The 22,337-nt window shown below is 28.9% G+C and overlaps 1 protein-coding gene across 2 annotated transcripts in view; it reads left to right on the top strand.

The window, feature by feature from the left end:
- The window catches only part of LOC129984008 (calcineurin-binding protein cabin-1-like), a 59,287-nt gene extending 41,875 nt beyond the window's left edge, over window positions 1-17,412 (top strand). The window contains exons 35-43 of one of the 2 annotated variants that reach the window (XM_056093757.1): window positions 71-225; window positions 322-1,676; window positions 2,055-2,302; window positions 2,454-2,561; window positions 4,783-4,946; window positions 5,507-5,750; window positions 6,448-6,519; window positions 7,647-7,767; window positions 12,411-17,412. In XM_056093757.1, the coding sequence (XP_055949732.1) occupies window positions 71-225; window positions 322-1,676; window positions 2,055-2,302; window positions 2,454-2,561; window positions 4,783-4,946; window positions 5,507-5,750; window positions 6,448-6,519; window positions 7,647-7,767; window positions 12,411-14,851 (4,908 nt within the window). In that variant the 3' untranslated portion in view covers window positions 14,852-17,412. Of the gene's footprint in view, window positions 1-70; window positions 226-321; window positions 1,677-2,054; window positions 2,303-2,453; window positions 2,562-4,782; window positions 4,947-5,506; window positions 5,751-6,447; window positions 6,520-7,643; window positions 7,768-12,410 lie in introns of both variants that reach the window. The other variant, XM_056093756.1, reaches the window with a different exon arrangement.
- Window positions 17,413-22,337: the final 4,925 nt, after the last annotated feature.

The following is a 22,337-nucleotide window of genomic DNA, read 5'->3' as shown; positions in this document are numbered from 1 at the left end:
TTTGATTTTACTTGGATTAAAATCTTTATTGAAAATTACTTGAAAACTGATTTTTCCTTATTTTATATAGGTCTATTATAGAATTCATGCTAGCTGTTTAAAGTTTCTGTGGAAGTATGAAGACATAGGCATAGATCTGGCAACTCTGAAGATTATAAGGAAATGCCTGAGTGTTGTTGCAAAAAGCCCATTTGCTAACTTTCAAGAAAAATGTAAAAAAGAAATGTAAGTTATTCCCTTTATCTTTTGTAAAATTTAATGTCTTTAATAAATTAAATTAATCTGATTATTTTATTCTCTAATTATCATTATTTTTTTTAGCTCATGTTCATCATCTGCTCCTTCTGAGTTAGAAGATAATGTGCCTAATACCTCAAATCCTGTTGAATCAGTCAAAATAGTAGATCACAACTATTATGATAATGTTGAGAAAGACCTTCAAAAGATTACTGAGGATTCTACAAAGAGACAAAGTCGTTCCTCTATTGATTCACCACCAGATACTCAAGACAAGGGGATGATAAAGGAAGTTGTAGATTCTTTAGTTGGAGCTGTTGCTGAACGTTGTGTTGATGAGGAACTTGCAAAAAAGAATGCTTCTTCAGACTCCAAGAAAGATTCTAAAATAATTATTGAAATTGCTGCAGAAGAATCAGTTTATACTTCAAAGCTTTCTTCTGCAGAATCAAGCCCACCTGATTCTGTAAAGCAACCCTTGAGTCCATCAAAACAGATTGCTGAAGCAATAACCAAGATCCCAGGAAAAGTTGAAAAGGAAGTAGAAAAAGAAATATTTGCTACTGAAGAACCAGAAATGGTGATTGAAGAAAAAGATGAATTAACAAAACAGCGTGAATTAGCTCTTGAGCTAGAAGCTGAAGCAGCAGCTTCAAAATTAGTTGAAGAAATGAGATTAGAAAGTGATGCACTTGGAGATATGGATTATTGCAGTTATGACATTTATTCTACAAAGCATGAAAGTTATGATCCATCAATTTATTATGAATGCATGGATTTTATTGAAGAACAACCAGTGGAGCAAATTGTGGAGGAATCAGTGGAAAGCAGTGAAATAGAAGAGGATATTTTATCAGCTATGTCTGCAATGCTTGATAAACTGGAAGAATCAGAAATATCAAGTTCTACTGATGTCGAAATGTTGGAAGCAGCTGAAGCAATTGAAACTGAAGCAAAAAATGAAGTAGGTGAAATTTCTGTACCAAGGGATGATGTCAAAGCTGAAGTTATTGATGCAAGTGAAATATTAGATTCAGAAATGACAGATGACACTGGTGAATTGCAAATTGTAGAAAATGAACAAGTAGATTTGGTAACTAATGTTAGCATTGAACTTGTGGAACAAAAGTCTGATGTGGTTTCTGATTGTAATATTAAGGCTTTAAAGGATGATAAGAAGGTAAAGGACTCTCCAAAACCAGATTCAGTTGATGAAGAGCAAAGTGATACAAAGACAGATGCTGAGGTGACTTCTACCAAAGATAATATAAAAGAAATAGCTTTCACTTCAACTAAAACTGTTGAAGAAACTAAGAAAAATACTACTGAAGAAAATAATGTTGATAAACCTCCCAAATGTATAAATTCTGAAGATGAACAGATAGCAACAAAAGATTCAAGTAAAAATCAAGAACCAATCAAAACTCACTGTACAAAAGGTATAAATACATTTATTCTTAAAACCCATTGAATATCTATTCTTACATTTGAAGCATAGTAAAAAAATGTTAGTCCAAGTATTGAACTCTGATGGTCAGAGCTTTTCTAATTTTCTGTAGTCTGATAATTACTGAGGGAAACTCAAAAATTAATAGTAAAAATAACTTATTTTTTTATGTTTTTAAAAAATATTTCAAGCAAAATTTTTCTTTTTTTATTAGAATTTTTTTTTTCTCTCTTACTAGAATAACTTCAACATTTTTTTGAAGAGAAATATGCAATTTAACATTCATTTGTGATCTGCTAGGTTATTATTTCGTTTTTTAAACATTTCAATTGTTTATATTTTCTAAAAAGTTATTACATTGCTTTTTTAGATAGCAAAAATACTGAAGAGTCAAAAGTAAATAAACAGAAGAATAAGAAACCTGTTGAAAAATCTGCAGTTTCCAAGGAAATTGCTGTTCCTCCAACTCCTGAAGAATTATTGTACAGCCAATCCAAAATTGCAGAATTGATTCCTGTATGTTTGGATGCAATGCGAGAATGTCTTCAGAGGTTTATTCAGCATTATAAATCATTATATCGTATGGCTCACTATTATTGCCATTCGAAGAAAAATAAGGTCAGTCACTTTCACTTGTTTGTATCTAAATATGAACGAAACTTATCATAAATTTTTTCATGAAGATTAATAAGAGAAACATCTATTGATTAATCACTTTTTTTCCTTTTAAATTATAATCTTAAAACTCCTTATTCTCCAATTCTTATAGAATCTTCAGTGGGCTCGTGAGATTTTACTTGCTGCTACACCACCAACAAAGAAGTACCCTTCTATGCCAGGTTTATTTGCAGACCGCAAAAATACTAATTTCTTTAATGTATGTATATTATCTGAATTTTTTTTTTTTTTTTATATTTCACTTTATTGTTCATTTATGAACCATTTATTTAAAATAGAAACATGAATTGAAAAAAGTTAGTAAATAAGTATTTTACTTCTAATTTATAAATGATTTTTTTATTATATCTTTATATATTGATTTTTTTATTTATTTATACATTAGTTTTTAGATTAAATTTCAATTTTAAACTAAGAAAGCTTTATTCATCATAGTTCAAAATAATCATATTTTTGCATTTATATGCATCTGATAAACTAAATTTTTTCCACAGCTTTAAATTAAGTATTCTGTTATGACACGCCATAAGTATGTCTAATAATCCACCTCTACCTATGTATTGCTCAAACCTTTAATTTTCTGCATACCTTTCAAAATCTATGGCTGTAACTCTACACTGTCTAGAAATAAGGCTGTTAACATTAAAAATTTTATAAAATTATTGAATAAGAAAAAATGTATTGACTGTTCTGTTTCGAAAGTTTAAAAATTGTGATCATGTTTCCCATATTCCCTTTATCAATTTGTTTCCTTGATAATATAGCATTGGTCATTCTTGGGACTTGCATAAAATATCTTCTGAAGATTTTAATTTAATCTTTCATTTGTTTCTAATATTATTTCATAAAGACAAACTCATTTTCAAATTTTACTGATTGCCAGTACCTTTAAAATAGTTATTCTACTCAATAGAAACTTTTACATTATATGCATAACCTATTCACTTAAACATTCCACAAACATTTAGCAACATTTAAACATTTAGCAATGATCTATGAAATCAGTTTTGGGAAAGTAATGTGCTTTATATTGATTTCGTAATGTTCTAGAATGAAATTTATGTTATAATAATAAATAACATATATTATAATAATAAAATATGAAGAAACTTCAAATTGTTTTGATTGTTACATTCTTTACACTTTGTGGAGGAATCAAATTACTTACATAATTCAGCTCTTAGTGTATCTATTCTCCTTTCAACAAATCAATATTTATTTTTCCTTTTTCCTATTGGCACTCATTTAATATTTAATTTTTCTTGACCTCAAAAATCCTTTAATTGTGCTCTCTTGTGTCATTGTTATTTTAAATAATTGTAATAAAAAGTGAATAATATCTTTGTTAACTTTGTTAGATTTAGTTTAGAAATAAATAAACCACTTACCATATCATTTTATTATAACATACAACAAGATGTTATCTGTTGTAAGTATTTTCATCTATTTCTGGATCTTTCAAAAAGAATTAAGAAGCTAATGAAACTGAACTAAACGGACTAATAAATTATAATTAAGAAGAAGAAGAAATTAAGAACAAGCTGAGAAATTATATGTTTCATCAATCAATATAGAGCGGGATATTCTGTATTTTTATTTCTATTTGACATTACAACGGATGACACGTATGAACATTCCTGAATATTCTGTTATATTATGATGTTTAGTGTTTTGAAATCAAAAATAAAATCAAGAATCATTATAAACAACACATCTTTTATAAAACATGTAATGTTTGAGTTTAGAATTATTAAAATGTTCTGTTGAGGAAAGGTGAGAATTATTTTTTTATTTCTAATAATAGTGAACAAACCAAGGTTAATTAAAGTAGAATTTAAATATTCTACATTTATTTATGAAAGAAAGTTTCTTAAGATGCCTTTCATAATGAAATATTTGAATACATTGAATTAATCAAATTACAAAATCTGTATGAAAACAAAATTTAGTTGGTGTATTTACAAATTATAAATTTTTCTCTTCCTTATTATTGCAGTATTCCTTTTAGAACTTAAAAAAACATTTATAAGTTTTTGATATATAAATATGTTATAAATTTTTCCCTTAAAATGCTTTGATTAATTAAAAGTCTTTGAAATAGCTTTATTAGATTTATTAATTTTAGTAAAAATGAAGAAAACAGTTAAACTTATTTAGGTACTCTTCTGTAAATAAGATGTCACACAAAAATATGACAAATTTTAGCTCCAAATATTTTATTTTTCAATCTATCATTTTACAACAACTTCTATGATTGTTGTCAACTGGTACCTTATTAATGGAATACTGCAACTTTTAAGTTTGGTAACAGATGGAATTCTGCTATTGAAATAAAAACCTTATTTGTTTTATTTTAAATCTATTATTGCATTTATTTATTTAGTCTATATGTATGAATCTATAAATTTGTCATTCATTAGGGTATTTGGAGAGCTCCCAGCAATGAAATTGATCGTCCTGGAAGTTTTGGAGCTCACATGTATCGATCCATTGCCTTATTAATTCAGGTGCTGACTGAGCAGAAAGATTACAATATGCTCGTGTTACTCACTCAGCAGTTGTACAGGACACCTGATTTGGGAAAGTAAGAAAATGATTCTGATTTGTTTTTTATGTTTGGAATATTATTTTAATTTCATTATATCATAATAAGAATTTTAATTAAAATCTTTAAAAATCTATTTTTCTTTTGTTCTGATTCATTTGCTTATATGGCTTGTGGTTAAATAATAAAATGTCTACATATTATAAAAATTGATCATTAGTAAAGAGAAGTTAATGAATGTAATGTTATTTTACTTGAAAAACAGATTTTAAATTCTTTTATTATGATCTAATAAAAATTTATATTGTAATTAAAATTATTTATATTAATATCTTACTCATTTTAATTTAATTTTATGTAATAATCATAAATGAGACATTATCCATATAAGCCTTTTTATTATTATTTTATTTGCTTCTTTTAACTTATAAATTCCCAATGCAATCTGTTTGACATGACATGTTTCCATCAACAACAAAATAATCTTTAATACATTTCATAATAAAATACATATTGTAAGTACATTCTGTAAATGAAAATAAATGCAATTTATTAGTTTTCTGTTTATTATTATAATACATATGTTTTATCTCATTTAGAAAATATATGCGGGATACTGATCGTGTGTACTTGGTCAGACGAGCGTACGATTGCTGTGTGAATATACTTCGAGATCAGATGAACTCTTTGCTTCAAGAAGAACCACCGCCAGAAGAGAGTCGACTGATATGCTGTCTGTTAGAAATCTATAGAACTTGTCAAACACTCCTGAAAGCTGGAATATATGCCGATGAGACAAATGATCTTCTGGAAGAAGCATACACAATGTACAGAATGGGCGAGGTCAGCATTGTTTTTTTTAATGATTAATTTAGTGTTAAATTCATTTTTTTCTTGAATATCAACTGTGAAATATAAGTACCTATCTTATTTTATCAATTTTGATGTCTATTCCAATCAGCTCATTTATTCAGTATAAATTAACGCGTTAACGTTGATCATAATACACATTTTTATGTTTTAAGATATATTATTTGCCATGAAAAATTTCAAAATTATCCTTTATCATGAATTTCTAACTGTTTTGTCAAATTATTTTCATTCAATTGATCTTTGGATTGAAAATACTCTAGTTTTCATGAAATAAATGTCCTGAAAAATATTTTAATTTCACATGTTATTATTCTTTAAAAGTATATGTAACATATTTCTTTAATTTGGCAATTTCACTCTATTCTTAAAAAAAATCATAAATTAAATTTAAAAAATAACTTCTTATCAAAAATTTGCTGATTTTGGATTCTTAATTATTTATCCTTCTTTTCTGAAATCAGAATATTCTGTAATCTTCATTGCATATTTTTATATTTCTTGTAGCTAAATTGCTAATTTTATGTCTAAATGGAATCCACTTTACTTCATTTGGTCTTGAAATAAAGTTTAGCTTCCACTTCATTTCTAATATAAATTGGTGTTCTCAAACCTTTTTGTTATGAAAATTGTAAGCTTTAATGTCTTTTTTTTTTTTTTTTTTTCCCAGGTGGATTCACACCCATCTGTGTTGGAGCAAGCCACCAAATTTTGTCAGATGCAGCTTGGAAAATCATATCCAGTAACATAACCATAATTCATCTAGAGTTTAACAGCTTATTATTTGTTTGTATTCAAAAAAAAAAAAAAAAAAAAAAAAAATCCAGTGATTTTAATTGAAAACACTTTATTTATTTTTGGTGCATATTTAGTTAATTATAATATAAATTGATGTAAAAATATATATAAGATTTATTATCTTAAATGTAGTATATTCCAAATAATTTTTAAAAAAAAATATTTCACTTAAATTTTTAAGAAAGTTTTTATATTCATAAAAAATAACTGTTTTTAAAAAAAGCAAAAAAATTTTACCATACTAAAATAGACTTTGATTTATATTCCATTTTTTCTTATCTTTTCTCTATAGTATTTTAGCATGTTAATGATAAATTTAAAACTTATTTTTATCATGCAAATGCTATTTGAAGTTTGCTAGTAATTTTATGTGTATATGATTGTGTTTCACAAGTGAATATGTACTTTATTGTTGCAATGAATTATGAAACACAATATATAGGCAGAATTTTTATTCAGTGCACAAATAATTTTACTATGAAATTGAAGGAAAATAACTCTTTCTTTGGAAAAGCTCATTGGTGCATAATATGTATTTTGTAATTTTTATGCATTTAGAAAATTACTCTTTTTTGTTTTGTGTTTTAGTAAGAAAAATTAAGTTTTATCATATTTTTTGTCATCTTTAGAAATAGATTTTATTTTTATATTTGTGGACGAATAACAGTGTTGTAGTTTACATTTATCAAACTGTAAAAATTTCCATGCTCGTAATCTGACATCTACTTAGATTATTAAAGATCCCAATTATGATGAATGTTACATGCATTTAATATATAAATAAAACAACCAATAATAATAGATATTTTTCAACTAAAAATTGATGTTATTATCAGTATTAATATCATAATTTATTATACTTTATTTTTATAATTTGGTTCTAAGGTCTTTGTGTGTGTGTGTTTATTTTTAAAATGTGGTTTTAATTCTCTTTAAATACAGTCTTTAATTGTATTTTAAATGACATTATTTAATGAAATCTTCTCCTTTTGAAACATTCTTTAAAATTTATACTTAAGTACAGTATAGATTTGATTGTTTTCTGAAAAAAATGTTTTTCTGTTATAGCAGAATGCATATGAAATGAATAAATCCAGTTCTAAGTATGTACCAGTATCAGATGCTTCTGAAAGTAACCTTAATGTTCCAATGCCATCTGTCAGTGCATATACTCCAGATGCTTGGCAAAAAGGTAAAAGAGCATGACAAATTGCTTTTCTAACAAGTCTTCAGTGTGACCCTTTTGTAGTCTTGCACCACATGAAAATTATGTTGTTAAATGTGTTTGGCCTTGTCTTGTTTTGATTGATGTATAAATGGCAGTATTTTATTTTGTTTTAAATTGTAATGTAAAGCAATACTATTCCTTTTTTTTTCTTATTGTTACAACTATTGCTAGAAATGTTGCATTTTCTGTAAATTTTTTTAGTTCTTTGGTTGGACTATTTTATTTTTTTATTCTTTTTAAGTGTCTTTTTTTTATTTTAGACTACACGTTTTATCATCAACTCTAAAATGAAGTAACATGTGTTTATAAAATGTGTATTTTTATATAAAAAGAATATTGCTTCAAAGTGTATATTTTTGACATAATCATCTTGAATAATGCATTCACTAGATTATTAAAAATACATTGATCCTAAAGGTTTAAATCTAGTTCATATACATATTTGATTGTATGAATGCAAATTGGTATTTTTGTATTTAATTTAGAATATTTTTAATAAGAATTTATTTTCCCACTAATCTACAGTAAGTTTATACAGGAAAGGCCAAATGTTTATTTGAGATCTGTGATCAAATGTTAATTTTCATTCTTGAAATTTTTCACCTTTGTTGTCTGATATTAATTATAATTTTTATGAGCTTTTCATTATAATTTACTTATTTTCATGCTGCATTATATGATGTATTAATTTTTTGTTTTGTTGTTTAACCCTGGTTTGAAATGTATATCATAACTATTAAATGTATTTATTACTTGTTTTCATTTTGTTTATTCATATCAAAATAGCATGGCGTTATTCATTTTTGTTCTGTTTGTATAAAGTTGTTCATTTTTGTTCTGTTTGTATAAAGTTTTCATCTCTTCAGTTTATTTCATAATCGAAAATTTTGTACAAATTGTTTTTTTTTAGTATGCATGGAATCATACATAGTAAGAAATGCTAAATAAAGCTGTTTATTTTGGCTGAAATGTTTACTCCTTTTTTTTCATATTGTATTTTTATCTTTTGACACGTTTAAAACATTTTTTCTATACACTTTATAAGCATGATTGTATTATATACTTTTTCAGTTATTTATATTTATATATCTCATGATTGCTTTTAAAAGTGAATGCAATTTTTATCATTTAATATGACCTTTTAATTATTCAATGAAATGGAGTGCAGCCATTGAGCTGTTAGATATTCATGGTGTTATATTTCATTTGCAACAATTTGTGTTCTATTGAATCCAAGTTTTTCTAATCTTATTTTAACAGTATTTAATGACTGGGTAATGAAAAGTTGTGAAAACAAAAAATTGTGAGAGAATGACAAAATTATACAAAGAGTATACAGTAGTGGTTCCCAGACCTCTTTCAAGATGCTCTTTGTAAAATTGCTACAAGTACTTTTTCAAAACAGTGAATCGAGTTTGTATAGCTTTCGGAATATATATATGTGTATATTACACATTTTAGGTTGTATAAAATTTATTGAACATGTTTTAATAAATATAAAAAATATTGTAAAATATTAGATTATTGATAATAGAATTATACATGACTTATTATGATATTATTTATGGAAAACCAAGTTTTACAGAAATAAGAAATAACAAATAATATTAAATTTCTATAAGAAGTGTATATTTAATCTATATACTAATCTTTTACCGACAACCAAAACTCAGTTAATATTATACTGTTAAATTTTATTTTAATGAATCATTGTAAGACAGCTCAGTCAGATAATTATCTTCTGCACAATACAGGGAGATAGATCATATATTCATGCAAAATAATCGACATTATCATTCTGAAAATGTATTAGTCAGTCCTGGTGATAAATTATGCTAAGTGTTTTACAAAAATGCTGTAATATTTTAAATTGAAATAAAAATAAAATTGTACAAATTTTTATAATTTATTATAGAGTACTTGTGAGGAAGTCAAAATTTGCCAAGGTGATAAGATTTACTCTTTGTGAATTACTTTTATAGGGAAAAAGCATAATATATGATTATGAGAAATCTAACTCCAAAAACATAATTTTATAATGATTTCTTTCCAGTATTGATACCAAAGTTTGCAAACCAGTTTAAGCTAGGAAGAATAAAGAATCTAAACCATTAACTTAATGCCATGCCAATGGAGTGACGGCAATGCATATCATTTTATTTTTTAGCCCATTAATTAGACCGTGGTCATTTACGAACCCTTATTGCCTGTTTCACCATATCTCTTTTGTGAATGTTTTACAAGAATATACCTCAAATTACTTTCCTGTATTCACCCAAGTTTCTCCCTCCCTTTCTGGATTCATTAAATACCCCTTCTAATTGGCCTGGTGCAAATGAATTGATTGAAATGTAGAAAGGTTAGGTATACAACCTTCCTCACCATCCCAATTCTAACAAGTTTTCAATTTGATAGTTTATTTTGGTGTGCCATCATGCCTCTAATGCATAATAAATTGCTCGTGACTATCCAAGTTTAGATATGGGGTATAAGGTAGATCTGTATATTATATATATATATATTTATCTAAGGACTATTGATTTTAAAATTTATTGTAAAATAAGGGGGGGGGGGAGATAATGGATTTCATTAGATATTGATTAGACATTGAGAAATATTTTCTTAGACTCCACTTCATCTTGTCTAAACATTAATTATTAAAGTTATCCCCCTTCAGCAGTTAAAACAAAAAAAATTATCCTTTTTATTTTCTAAAAAGTATTAGATGCATATTATTTGTGGAATTTAAAACATCAGTTTATTGCTACAAGATTTAAAATACATTATATAGTGGGGGGTTCTTTCTGGAAAATTAATCTGACTTTTTATAATTTTGAGGTATTTTTAACTGCCAAAAAAAAGAAAAAAATCCATTACAATGAATCACATTTAGGACATCGATTTTGAAGTGCATATAAAATTTATGGCGATATTCATTGTTGGTATAATTAAATCTCAATATTCAGAACATTTCTTTTTACCTTTAAATGCACTACAATCAAACCATGCTTGCTGCTTTTTACATATAAAAGCAAGATAAGGAACACAATAATAATGAAACTTTATATACCACTTCATATGGTAAATCGGATGTTCACAAATGTTGATAATGATGAGAGAATTTATCATTGGTACTATTGACATTCCATTAAAATATCACCAAATGATGTTGGCTTTACAGGGTTGTCATATTTTTTTTAAAAAAATTTCTTTTGATTTCACAAGATTTCATTTCAAGTAAAAAATTATTTTAGTAATAATTACAGTAAATTAATCATGACGTGTCTGTAGATATATGAGTGCTGTCCATTTGAAGTTAAATTAAGTCTTAAATGTTCAATTTTTTAAAAAAAATTTCGAGTTTTTCAAAAAAAAATTTCATTATAAAGTTTTATAAAGAAATGACGATTTAGTTTGCCAAAAAAAAAATATTCTGCAGCAATTGTCAAAAATCGAAATATTAAAAGTTATCCTTAGGCAATGAATGCTCTATGTATTTATAATCGAATTAAAAACTAATTTTGTAAACATTATAACCGCATAAATACGATCTGCAATTTGTCATGATTGGATATTCTTTTTGAAATTTTAAATACGAATAAACGTCCTCGACCACCAAATATTTTAATACAGTGTTTGACTATGATCTTCAAATTTTTAAATACCAGTAAGTATCAGCAGAATATTTATTTTCATAGCAACAAATATTGCTTTTAAATTACAGAAAAAATTATTTAAAATATCAATATGTAAATTATGTTTAATTTCATGCAGCCCCTTTATTGGTTTTAAATTTTAAGAAACAATTATTCTAGTATTTATAATAATAATCGAAATCTAGGAAACATTCAACTTATAGAAATCTGGCATATTAAAATTAAGCTTGTATATTTGTTGAAAAATAGCAAAAGGTGAAATTATCAGAATTCAAGCTGTAAAGCTCGGTACAAATATCAATTGTAATTTAAATTGTATTTCATAAAGTAGGGTTTAAAATTTAATATCAGGAGTCATTTAATTTTTAATGAGTAGGATAAAAGGCAGAAAAAATATCTTAATACAATCATCCATACTTCATTTAAATTATATGTTTCATTCTCTCATTCCAAAACAGTAAGGATTATCTGTAAAAATTAGAATCATAAAATTTTCTCAATGGTAAGTTTTGACGATTTCCTCGAACTAATGCATATCATTTCTAATAAGATGTTATGCTGCATTTATTATTGACGTGAAATGATGTGAAAATAAGGCCAGTTACATGAAATCACGCACTGAAAAATTTCAGTATTTATTATTTTTTTTTCTTTGAGATTTAATTTTGTTTTTAAAATTATTATCTTTGAGAATTAATTTAAATTTCATTCGTCACTGCATTTCAACTAAGTAGATTTAATTATCATTAGAATATGCATTTAAAAATGTTATGGAAATTTATGTCAATTTTTATGGAATAATCCCTTGTTAGGTAAGTTTTTTTTCTTTCTTTTTATTTTGCTTTGCTGTTTTTTATTTCAATGGTGATGATTTAAAATGATATTAAAGATTTTTTTATGATAGATATATGAAGAGAAAAGTCATTATTAATTGACATTTCTTACTTGTAGAATTTGCAAAATCTCTCATGATGCCCGTCTTACCATGCAAATCAAAGACCAAGCAAGAAGTTGAACCCAATAAAGATCCACTGATTTTGATTCCTATTGAAAACAAATTCAACAAACATCTTGTGCAAAATCCAATTCCGAATCAGCGTCCTGTCGTTTCTACCCAGATGGTGCATGTTGAGAAGCCTAAGGCTGAAAATCTGCAAGCTTGTTCAGTGGCTTTCTTACCAGTTACTCCTGTATTTTCAAAAGATGCCGTTAATCTCCCAAATGCTGTACAGGCTACATCACTCCTTTCTTGTCAGGCGTACGAATGCTTTGATGTTTTGACTAGCATTATGCAAGCCTCTGGATATAAAGTCGCTCCTCAGACAATGGCCCCTCCGCCCACAAAGGACAATAATGCACCTATCAATTTGGTAAAGGCCAAGCCTGACGTGAAGAATGTTCCTTGTGCTACGAGCACTTCAACACCCAAAGGGAATGTTGGAAGGCCAAAGAAACGAAAAAGAAAGGCACCTTTTCAAAAAATGGAAGCCCTGAATCTGTGCAAGCGTATGTCAACGAAACCTATTGTAAGCACATCTATTGCCCATTCTATAGCTGAGCTTAAAGTTGGCCCCATTGTCAGCATCCCTAAAGTTGCACCGCCTGAAACTGTATCTTCGTCTTTTACCAATCCAATTCCTAGTGTCTTAGACAATTCTAATTCAAAGATTCAGATCATCTCTGACCAGTCTAGTCAAAAGCCTGATATTTCTACAGAGAATGTAAAGATCCCTAACCAATCTAGTCAAAAACCTGAACATCCCACAGAGAAAACAATGAAAGACAATCAACCGGGTGAAATTGCTGTTGCTGCTACCGTACAAGAATCTGTTGAAATAACCAATGTTTCGGAGGTTGTTTCAGTTAAGGAAAAATTCGAAAAATCTACAGTTCCGCCGAAATCTTCGCAGGCAATTGAATCTATAAAAGAAATTTCACCCAAAAGTACCGCAGAAAAAATTGAAATATGTACATCTGAATCTAAGTCTCCTCAACTCCCAGAAAATACTGTTGATACTTCTTTGAAAGCTGATCATAAAATTGTAGAAGCAACATTAGAATCTACTCAAATTATTCAAAAATCAGTTAATACTTCTGAGACCAACGATAAAGGCGCGATTGAGTTATCTACTTTCCCGATAGAATTTCAAACTTCCACCGATTCTTCTGGAAATGATAATATCATACTCAGTGAAGTATCTACTTCAAAATTAATGTCTACTCATTTAGTCACAACTTCTGTTGACGGTTCTGGAAATGTTAATCTTAAAATCACTGAAAGACCTTCCTCTTCATTAAATTCTAATGAAATAGTCAGCGATTCAGCTGACTTATCTAAAAATGATAGTCATGCGATTACAGAATCATGTATGGCTTTGTTAGAATCTATCGAAAAAAATGAAATTTCAGTTGGCTTGTCTGGAAATGAAAATGTGGCAGAAATCCCCTCAGGTATTGCAACAGTTTCTGAAAATTCAGTCATTATGGAAAATGCGGCTGAAATCCCCTCAAGTACTGCATCAATTTCTCAGATTTCTGAAAATTCAGTCATAATGGAAAATGTGGCTGAAACCCTTTCAGTTATTGCGAAAGTTTCTGAGGTTTCTGAAAATTCGATCATAATGGAAAATGTGGCTGAAACCCCCTCAGTTATTGCAAAAGTTTCTGAAAATTCAGTCATAATGGAAAATGTGGTTGAAACACCCTCAGTTATTGCATTAGTTTCTGACGTTTCTGAAAATTTAGTCACAATGGAAAATTCTGCTGTAGATCAGATTTCCTCAAAGCCATCCACACTAATGGAACCAATTGTTCAGGAATCAGAAGCATTAGAATTTACATCTGAAGAAAAGAAGGAAAGCACTGTGATTGAAGGTTCTCATACTGAAACTGATGGAATTATTTCTGGTGATACCTCTTCCGATGAAAACAATGATTCTTCGTCATCAACTAATATAGAGATGTGCGTAATAGAACAATGTGCGAAGGAAATGCTGGAATTCATCAATAAAAAGGTCGAAGATATGGTGTTAAACACCAAGTCAACCACTGACTTTCCCAGTATAGAGGCACTTTCGGTTTCCAGAGAATTAGCTAAAAATGCAGCATTATTAAAAACCGATTTTGAAAACGTGATTGAAGACAATTCCGATACATTAGATGCAGAAATAAAAGATGAAAGCTTATGCAGTGCGGAAGTGAAAAATGAAAATGAAGTAGTGGGGGATTTGAAATCATTCGAAAATCAACTGAACATTCTAAAGGAAGAGTCAGAAATAACTCCTACAGAGACTTGTGAATCGCTTAAGGAACCTTTGGTGGAGTTAATCACTTCTTCACCTAAATCAGAACATAAGGAAGGCAAGGACGAAGACAAAGAAACTGACTGTTAAATGATTTTCAGATTAATGTGATCTTGAAACAGAGAACTCGGAAGTTTTATGCAATCTTTATTTATTTTCCATTTCATTTCATTTTGTTTTTTTTCTCGTAAGAAACAATTTGCTACATTATTTTGGAAAAGTACTCAAGATGGTCCGTAAATCACATTACCATTTAAACGCAGGATGGAGTGGTCAAACCTGAGTTCTTCAAGTCTAATAAAATTACGTTTTCTCATTCCTTTGTCAGGATAACAGTTATCGACTTTTGGTCAGAATATGAACGCTGTGAGTGCTTAGAATTTTAGTTTCAGAGTTTCACATACGAGAGCTTTGTAGCATAATGTTTAAAAAAAACAATCGAGTGTGCATTTTTAACGCCCCCCCCCCCCCTCCTTCAACAGATTCAAACCGAAATTTCAATACTACAATTTTAGTAACAAGGCCAAATACCAAATTTCATTTATTTAAATTGTTAGGTTTTTGATTTATTGCATTTACATGCTTGCAAATGTACAGATTAACAAAAACTCAATTCTTTAACAAATTTTGTTTCAAAATTTGATTCTGTTCTATACTTTGGATGTCAAAACTGAATGCAAAATTTTGTCTATCTCTGCGTTTTGTAGTTACTGAGTGCACTTGGACAGGTAACGTCTTGCGAATGGATTTCGTCTAAAACTTGAGATAAATCTACAATTTGGCGTAAAAACCACATACTAAGTTTCATCCATCTAGCTCAAAGCGTTTTCGAGTTATCGCGCCCACAGATGGACATAATTTTCAAAAATGTATCTTTTGAACCTGAAATAAGAGATTATTCAAAATCTCGAATAATCGGTGATTGCAATATTTTCATTTTGTATATTTCTTACCCAAGAAAGGAAAAATAATCTTTGTATTTTTATTTATTTCAACTGATCCTTGTGCAGCTCGAAATACTCGTCCTGACTTTAGTTCAAAATCCGATTCCATCGAAGGCGATGTGTTTTTTGTCTTAGTGCACGTGGCATCCGCTGAGATCACGCTTTCCTTTTGTTGGAATTTTAACCCTCTCATTACTATTTCGGCCCAATCCGGCCATGCAAGTTTATATAAATGAGCCTTTTGGAGCCGGTTTGTTTCTCAAATGATGGATTCGGGATTTGAAGCGAGGCCATTCTTAGGGATAATTTGCTTTACATCCTACAATAACAAGCAATCGTTTCAAGCAATAACCAGCCTAAACCTAGCTCAATAGAGAAGAGCTTTCATTATCGATTTGGGTTTGGTCGGGTTAGTAGCGAAAGGGTTAAAGTATGTGAAACTGAATACCGAGTGATGCTTCGCTCTCATCATCCGACCGCAGTTAAAAATCGTATATTTCTGTCCTAAATGAATTCAAAATGGAACAATAATTTAACTAGCTATTGAAAATTATATAAAAAAAATAGCAACTGTTCCCTTCATAGAAAAAACTCAGGCCATCTTAATACTATTTTACATCACTTTAGGCAGTTTGTTGTTGACTAGAGTCTAATATCTATTTAGGTTTTCTTTAGAGCTTTTCGAATATTATAGAACTTATTTCAATTAAATACGGTCTTTCAAATAATCGAAGGAAAGAAAACCCCCAATATGTACAAATGATTTCTTTTATGACATCACGACAATAACCTTTTCTTTTTTAATTATTAATGCAGGCCTTTTATCTTAAATAAGGGGGCCGCGGTGGCCTGATAATAAGATTTCGGAATCGGAGGGCCTCAGGTTTGAGACAAGATTCCGCAGAAGAACAATCGTGTAAGCGGGTCTGGTGCACGCTAAATTCGTCTGGGCAAACGTTCTCCCGTTGGTGCGGTGTGGAAGCTTGAAGAGGAGGTGGAAGCTCAGGTGCCGTCCTCGTCATCTTAATATAACTTTATTTTAAACAAACCCAAGCGATTTCTAATATTTTTTGTTTCCTTTTCTAGGTTTGTCGAAAACTTTTTGCGATGAAATATCTACATGGCCTGAATTAAATTCTTTTTATGTCTCCTAACCATGCAAACATATAAAATCCATTTAATTCGGTTGCAGAAGTATAAAGATAAAATCAGTAAAACATCGTTAATATGTAAAGGAATGTCAGTGTTAATATCAGAACGCTGAATCGTGGATGTATAGAGTAGAATTTAATATTTTGGTTGTATAGTTTAAACAACACTTTTCCTGTGGGAATCTGAAAAGCTTAAATATTTTATATTAGTTAGTAACCGAAAATCTATATTGTGAATTGGGTTTAACTCTTTAAATGATAGCATGACTTATGGACCATCTCATTGTTTATTTATATTTAGGGAAGTGAAAAATTTTAAAAGGTGCAAGATGTATGTGTATAGAAGTTTTCTTCTATATACATCTTAAAAGTTAAAGCAAATGAAATATGAAGGAACTGAGATAAGATAGAAATTTGTGTATACTTTCGAGAATTTGTTGAACGCACAATCCATTATTGCTTATATGCTTGAAATCTTTAAAATGATAATATTTTAAATGTTCTCTGTTTTACCGATTTTAAAATGTATTCCAATCAGTGTTTTAAATGTTAACGATCCAAGCTGATTTTACGAAGTTTGATTTTGTTGAAATTTGTTCATTTGCTTGATGTTGAACTTCTTAATATATTTTTAATTCAAATGTATTGAGATTTTATATGCAATATGTTGTTTGATAGACAACATTTTAAATGTTATGTGTTTACTTGTAGTGAAACTAAACACTACACAATTTAAGTTCCAATTTTTTTTTTAACATTTTTCTAGAATAGTATTGTTAAAACATTTTCATGGGAAGTTTTATAATTTTTATGCACTTCCTAAAAACACGCCCATTCAACAATTTTACCAAATTCGTTATCGCTTTTATTTGTCATCTTTTGCTATACTTCTATTGTTTACATTCACTCAAATTCTTTCAATAGAAAAAAAAATGTGTAATTTAAAATTTAGTTGTTGTAACACGAAAAAAAAGAATATTACACTTAAACAGTTTTTTAATGCTACGTACTAAAGAATTCAGTAGCTTTTATCAAAAAATGCTACTGAATTCTAGTATTTATAATATAAAACTTTATTTTTTTTTTAAATTTATGATGACTAAACACACGATGGCTTAAAGGAAAATGTATGCATGTTTCTCTAATACTTCTTTCATTTCGAAAAGTTCTGAATGTTTAAAAAGTGTTGCCAAATCTCTAGTCTCAAATATTGTAGCATTAAAACATTTTTGGTATTCATTCTTAATTAACATGTCTTTATTTTAGTTTTAAAATTTATTCTCAATTATATAGAAGCGGAAATATGCACAAGGAAAATAATGTATTTAATGTCAACGCAACGGAGTGGTGAATAAATCCAATTACTGGAGCAACTAAAAGTATAATTAAAAGTTATTAAAGAGGAAAAAAAAAAAAAACTGGCATGACTGAAATTTTTGTTAATTGGTGTAAAAATTATTTTCGTGCAATGATATACTTTGAATTTACAAAAGAAAAGCATTAAAATTTCTATTATTTAACTAAAACTCTGAAAAACTTTTTATTAGTAAGCAAATATTACCCAACAAATAACTTCCTTCCAAATTTATAATTTGGCAGAGTCCATCAGCCTGCACTTTAGAGCAGTTTACAGAAAGTGTGCCAGTCTATAAACATTACAATGTTAAACATTATCGAAAATTATTATGTTGAAACTTGCCTGTGCTTGTTCAAGATATCTGTTGCCTCGTGCTACCTCATTTGTCTCTATACTTAAAAAATGTTTTTAAAAATCATTGTGTTAAGCGTAAGTTCAATTCATGGTTGCATTTCTTAAGATATTTCATTAATAAAATGTTTTTATGAAATATGTTGACTGATTATCCTTTTAATAAGATTTTCATTCATATCATAGAATGGTTACTAATGAATGTTATAATGATTCAGTTTTATCAGAGGGATTTATTTAGTTGTAGTCGCGAATTCGGGATCGGTGGATAGCAGGGTCGAGAACCGATTCTACCAAATACTAGTGTTCAGACCAATAGGCGAAAGGATTATAAATGTCCAGGACGCCAGTCTTAGTGTGCGCCGTGAAGGCAAAGCACGAGTACCTTTGCATAATTTTAAAGCCAAATATGATGAAAGAGCAAAAATCTTTATTATGCTATGTTGACATTAACACATACCAAATATTTAATGAAGGCAAGGAGCGAAAACACTATCTTGTGCCTTGGGTGTCGCGTATTTTTGCAATGTCGCTGGATTACACACTTTGGCAATTTATGTAATTTTACTCTTTGAGGTCAATGCAACATCATAATGTGGAAAAATTTCGCATCAGTTCTTAAATTTCCACTCCCCCCTCCCCCTTCTTTTTGAGCAATAAATAGCAATATTGGCTACTCAAATTGAAGCATTTAAATTCTTCTGAAGTTAGGAAGCAAGCATTAGGATAAATAAAATGATGCTTCGTTTTTCGGTGGAGAGAGAGAGAGAGAGAGAAAGAGACAAGCTTTACTTCATAAGCTAGGACTTTGTTGTTCTTGTTTTGCTATCGCGCCGTTTGTTATTTTCTCAATGAAATTTTCATATATCTCTTGAGATTCAAATGATTATTTCTTTCATAAAGGGTCAAACAACCTTCCGTTGACATGGCGTGAAATTTTAGAAAGGGGATTTTTTTTTTTTTTTTTTAGTCCCGCTCAAGCATGGTTCTTATCGTCTACCCACGGTTCAGAATTACGAATTGATCTCAAAATAATTCTCGCGTAGATCCAAGTACCATCTTTGCAACTTTTATCTCGGCAATCTGGAAAGAGATTGCTATTTTGATACCATATCATTATTACCAAATCTTAGCGATTGTTTTCTTAATCTATTTCTAGGAGTTGGTAAGTTTTTTTCCAGGAGTTCAGTTAAAGAGAAAATATTTTAGCTTTTTACCCTCCAACATTCCGATGCCCGTTTTCTTTATCAATAGTCTTTACTCGGGAGCAATAGACTCGTTCATGGATACCGAAATGAAAAAGCTTTTTCGTTTCAGTTCTGATTAGTTTACTGGAAAGTCACTAAATTCATTAGCATTTGAGAAATCGCAAGAATCTAGTTCAGATCAAATTATTTGAATACCAACACTGACATTTAATTTACTTGGTTTTCTAAGATATCCGAGACAATCTTGTAAAGTAACAGCAACCTTTTGATAATACCAATTACAAGAACATTTTTATTCGTAAGTACAGTATTTGAAATGATCATTTCTTGGAAATTAAAAATATCGAAAATTGAACACTTTTAAACTAGATTTTAGTAGAAACGCAACAAAGAAAGACACTGATTTATTTCTATAATCTAGAATCGGTTAAAGTAAAAATTCTACAAGTTTTTACCAGCTCGATGAATTTGTCTAATAAGCAATAGAATCAATTTATCTTATAAATGTGCATAACATTAACAAAACCTAGGCCATCGGAAATGTTCTTTAACGTTAACCTGTTAATGGATACAATATTAATGTCGATTGGGAACAGGAAATTACGCAACACAAATCAAATTTTAAATAAGTACAACATTAACAGGTTTAGAATAGTTTACATTAAATCAAAAACAGTCCAAGCGGTTCTAACAAAACAAATAAGATGCAAGAATTGCAAATTTTGATGGAAAATGAAATACATTCTGTGCTAATGTTACAAAGAATGGAAGATGCACCGTATGACTATGCATTATTTAAAATAAAGAATCCTTTTATTGGTATAAAAGGAAAATAGAGTATTTTAGTTTCCACTTTGTATTTTACTTTGTATCAATTCCCGTGAAGAAAGAATTCTTACTTTGTAACCGATTTAATTTTTGCTATTGTTTAATATTGCGTGTGCGATTAAAAACAAATTGTCATTACGCTTGTTGAATAGAAAGCAAATATTTCATGAAACCGAGATATTCGAATGTTATGGAAAATATTCTCAAGCTGGAAAAAATGTAATAATCATTCCTACTTTAAAAGTCGGATTCCGATTTCCTTCAACTAGAATATTCTCGTTGTTGAAAAAAGACGAATTTTCGTTTTTGAAACATTCGTTTAATTTCCAAGAATAAGATGAATGTTCAATTCTATTGTGCATTTTAATTTTAAAGTATTTATTATATTTTGGGATTTTATGGTTTGTGATAAAAAATGTTTCACTTCAATGCAAGCCCCTCCAACCACTACAATAGCTTAAAGTAATACTTAATTTCTTGGACAAAATTTCAGTAGTTCAAATTAAATTTGCACACATTTACCGATCAAGATGATGTATCGTACTAAAAATGCCCGATAAAAAATGAGTTTGGAATTAAAAATGCGTTTATTCAAGAATTTCCCCCCAAAAAAACTTCCATTTCTTTCATGTAAATACCCAATATTGTGCTAAAGAAAGTCGAATGAAATTGACTTTAGGGCAAATTGTGAAACTAGTTGCATCATGTATATGTTTAAAGTTAGAGAAATATTTGAATTTTTTTGGAAAGAATTGCAATGCAACAAAAGATCAGAAATATCTGAATATGTTGCATCTTCAGAAGTAAGAAATATTTTAAAATCTCAATATTATTCTCCAGTCACGTTTACTATTTACCTCCTTAAAAACTTCACTAGTGAATAGCTGAAACGAATGCTAGTTAAATTGAAATTTACAACTAATACTTTTCGATTTTCATCTTCAAATTTATTATGCATGGGTTGAAATAATATAGTGATAACATCACTTAGACAATAGGCGAAACATCGCCATTTTATATCAAACAAATTTATAAGGATTTGAAGCCAAATGCTCAATCTTTCGATAAATGATTCAAATTGTCTCTTTTAGCCATGTTCCTACAGTTGCCAACAATATTTGATTCATTAGTTTTATGGCACAAGAGTCGGATTTAGTCATGCTGCGCTAAGCATGGTGAGAGTCGAAAATATTCATTCGATATTTTGAAATTCAATGAATTACATGATCACAGCTTCAATCGACCAACTGGGTGGAGCTTTCCATTTCCCTAAATTGCCTTTTTCAAGGTATATCAAGGCATATACCATTTCTACCAATAAACTATATAAATTGTTTCTTTCAGTGAAAGCTTGTCTGCCTGTGAAATCGGTACATCTGGTAATGTGAGCATTAAATAATCAAGTATGAAAAATGGATTTACAAACACGCTCAAAGCTGTTGTACACAAAAATTAACACATGGAAGTAACGCCAAATATCAAGGAAAGAAATTTTAAATATGTATTGTATGGATTTCCTTTCAAACTATGCAAGAGGATATAATTTGAAAATTAGAAGCGGAATTTTAAAAGCTTTAAATATACTTTCCAATATTAAGTGGCACAGTGGCCAATAGTGTAACATAGTCGCCAATAGTGCGACTATGTTATGTTACACTATTGGCGAAATTTATAAATTTTTGTACTCACTGATTCAGGTATTATATTATGCTGTAAAAAAATATTTGCCACACATTA

Source organism: Argiope bruennichi, chromosome 9 (assembly GCF_947563725.1).
Source record: "Argiope bruennichi chromosome 9, qqArgBrue1.1, whole genome shotgun sequence".
NCBI lineage: Eukaryota > Metazoa > Arthropoda > Arachnida > Araneae > Araneidae > Argiope > Argiope bruennichi.
This window is presented reverse-complemented; position numbering and strand designations above follow the sequence as displayed.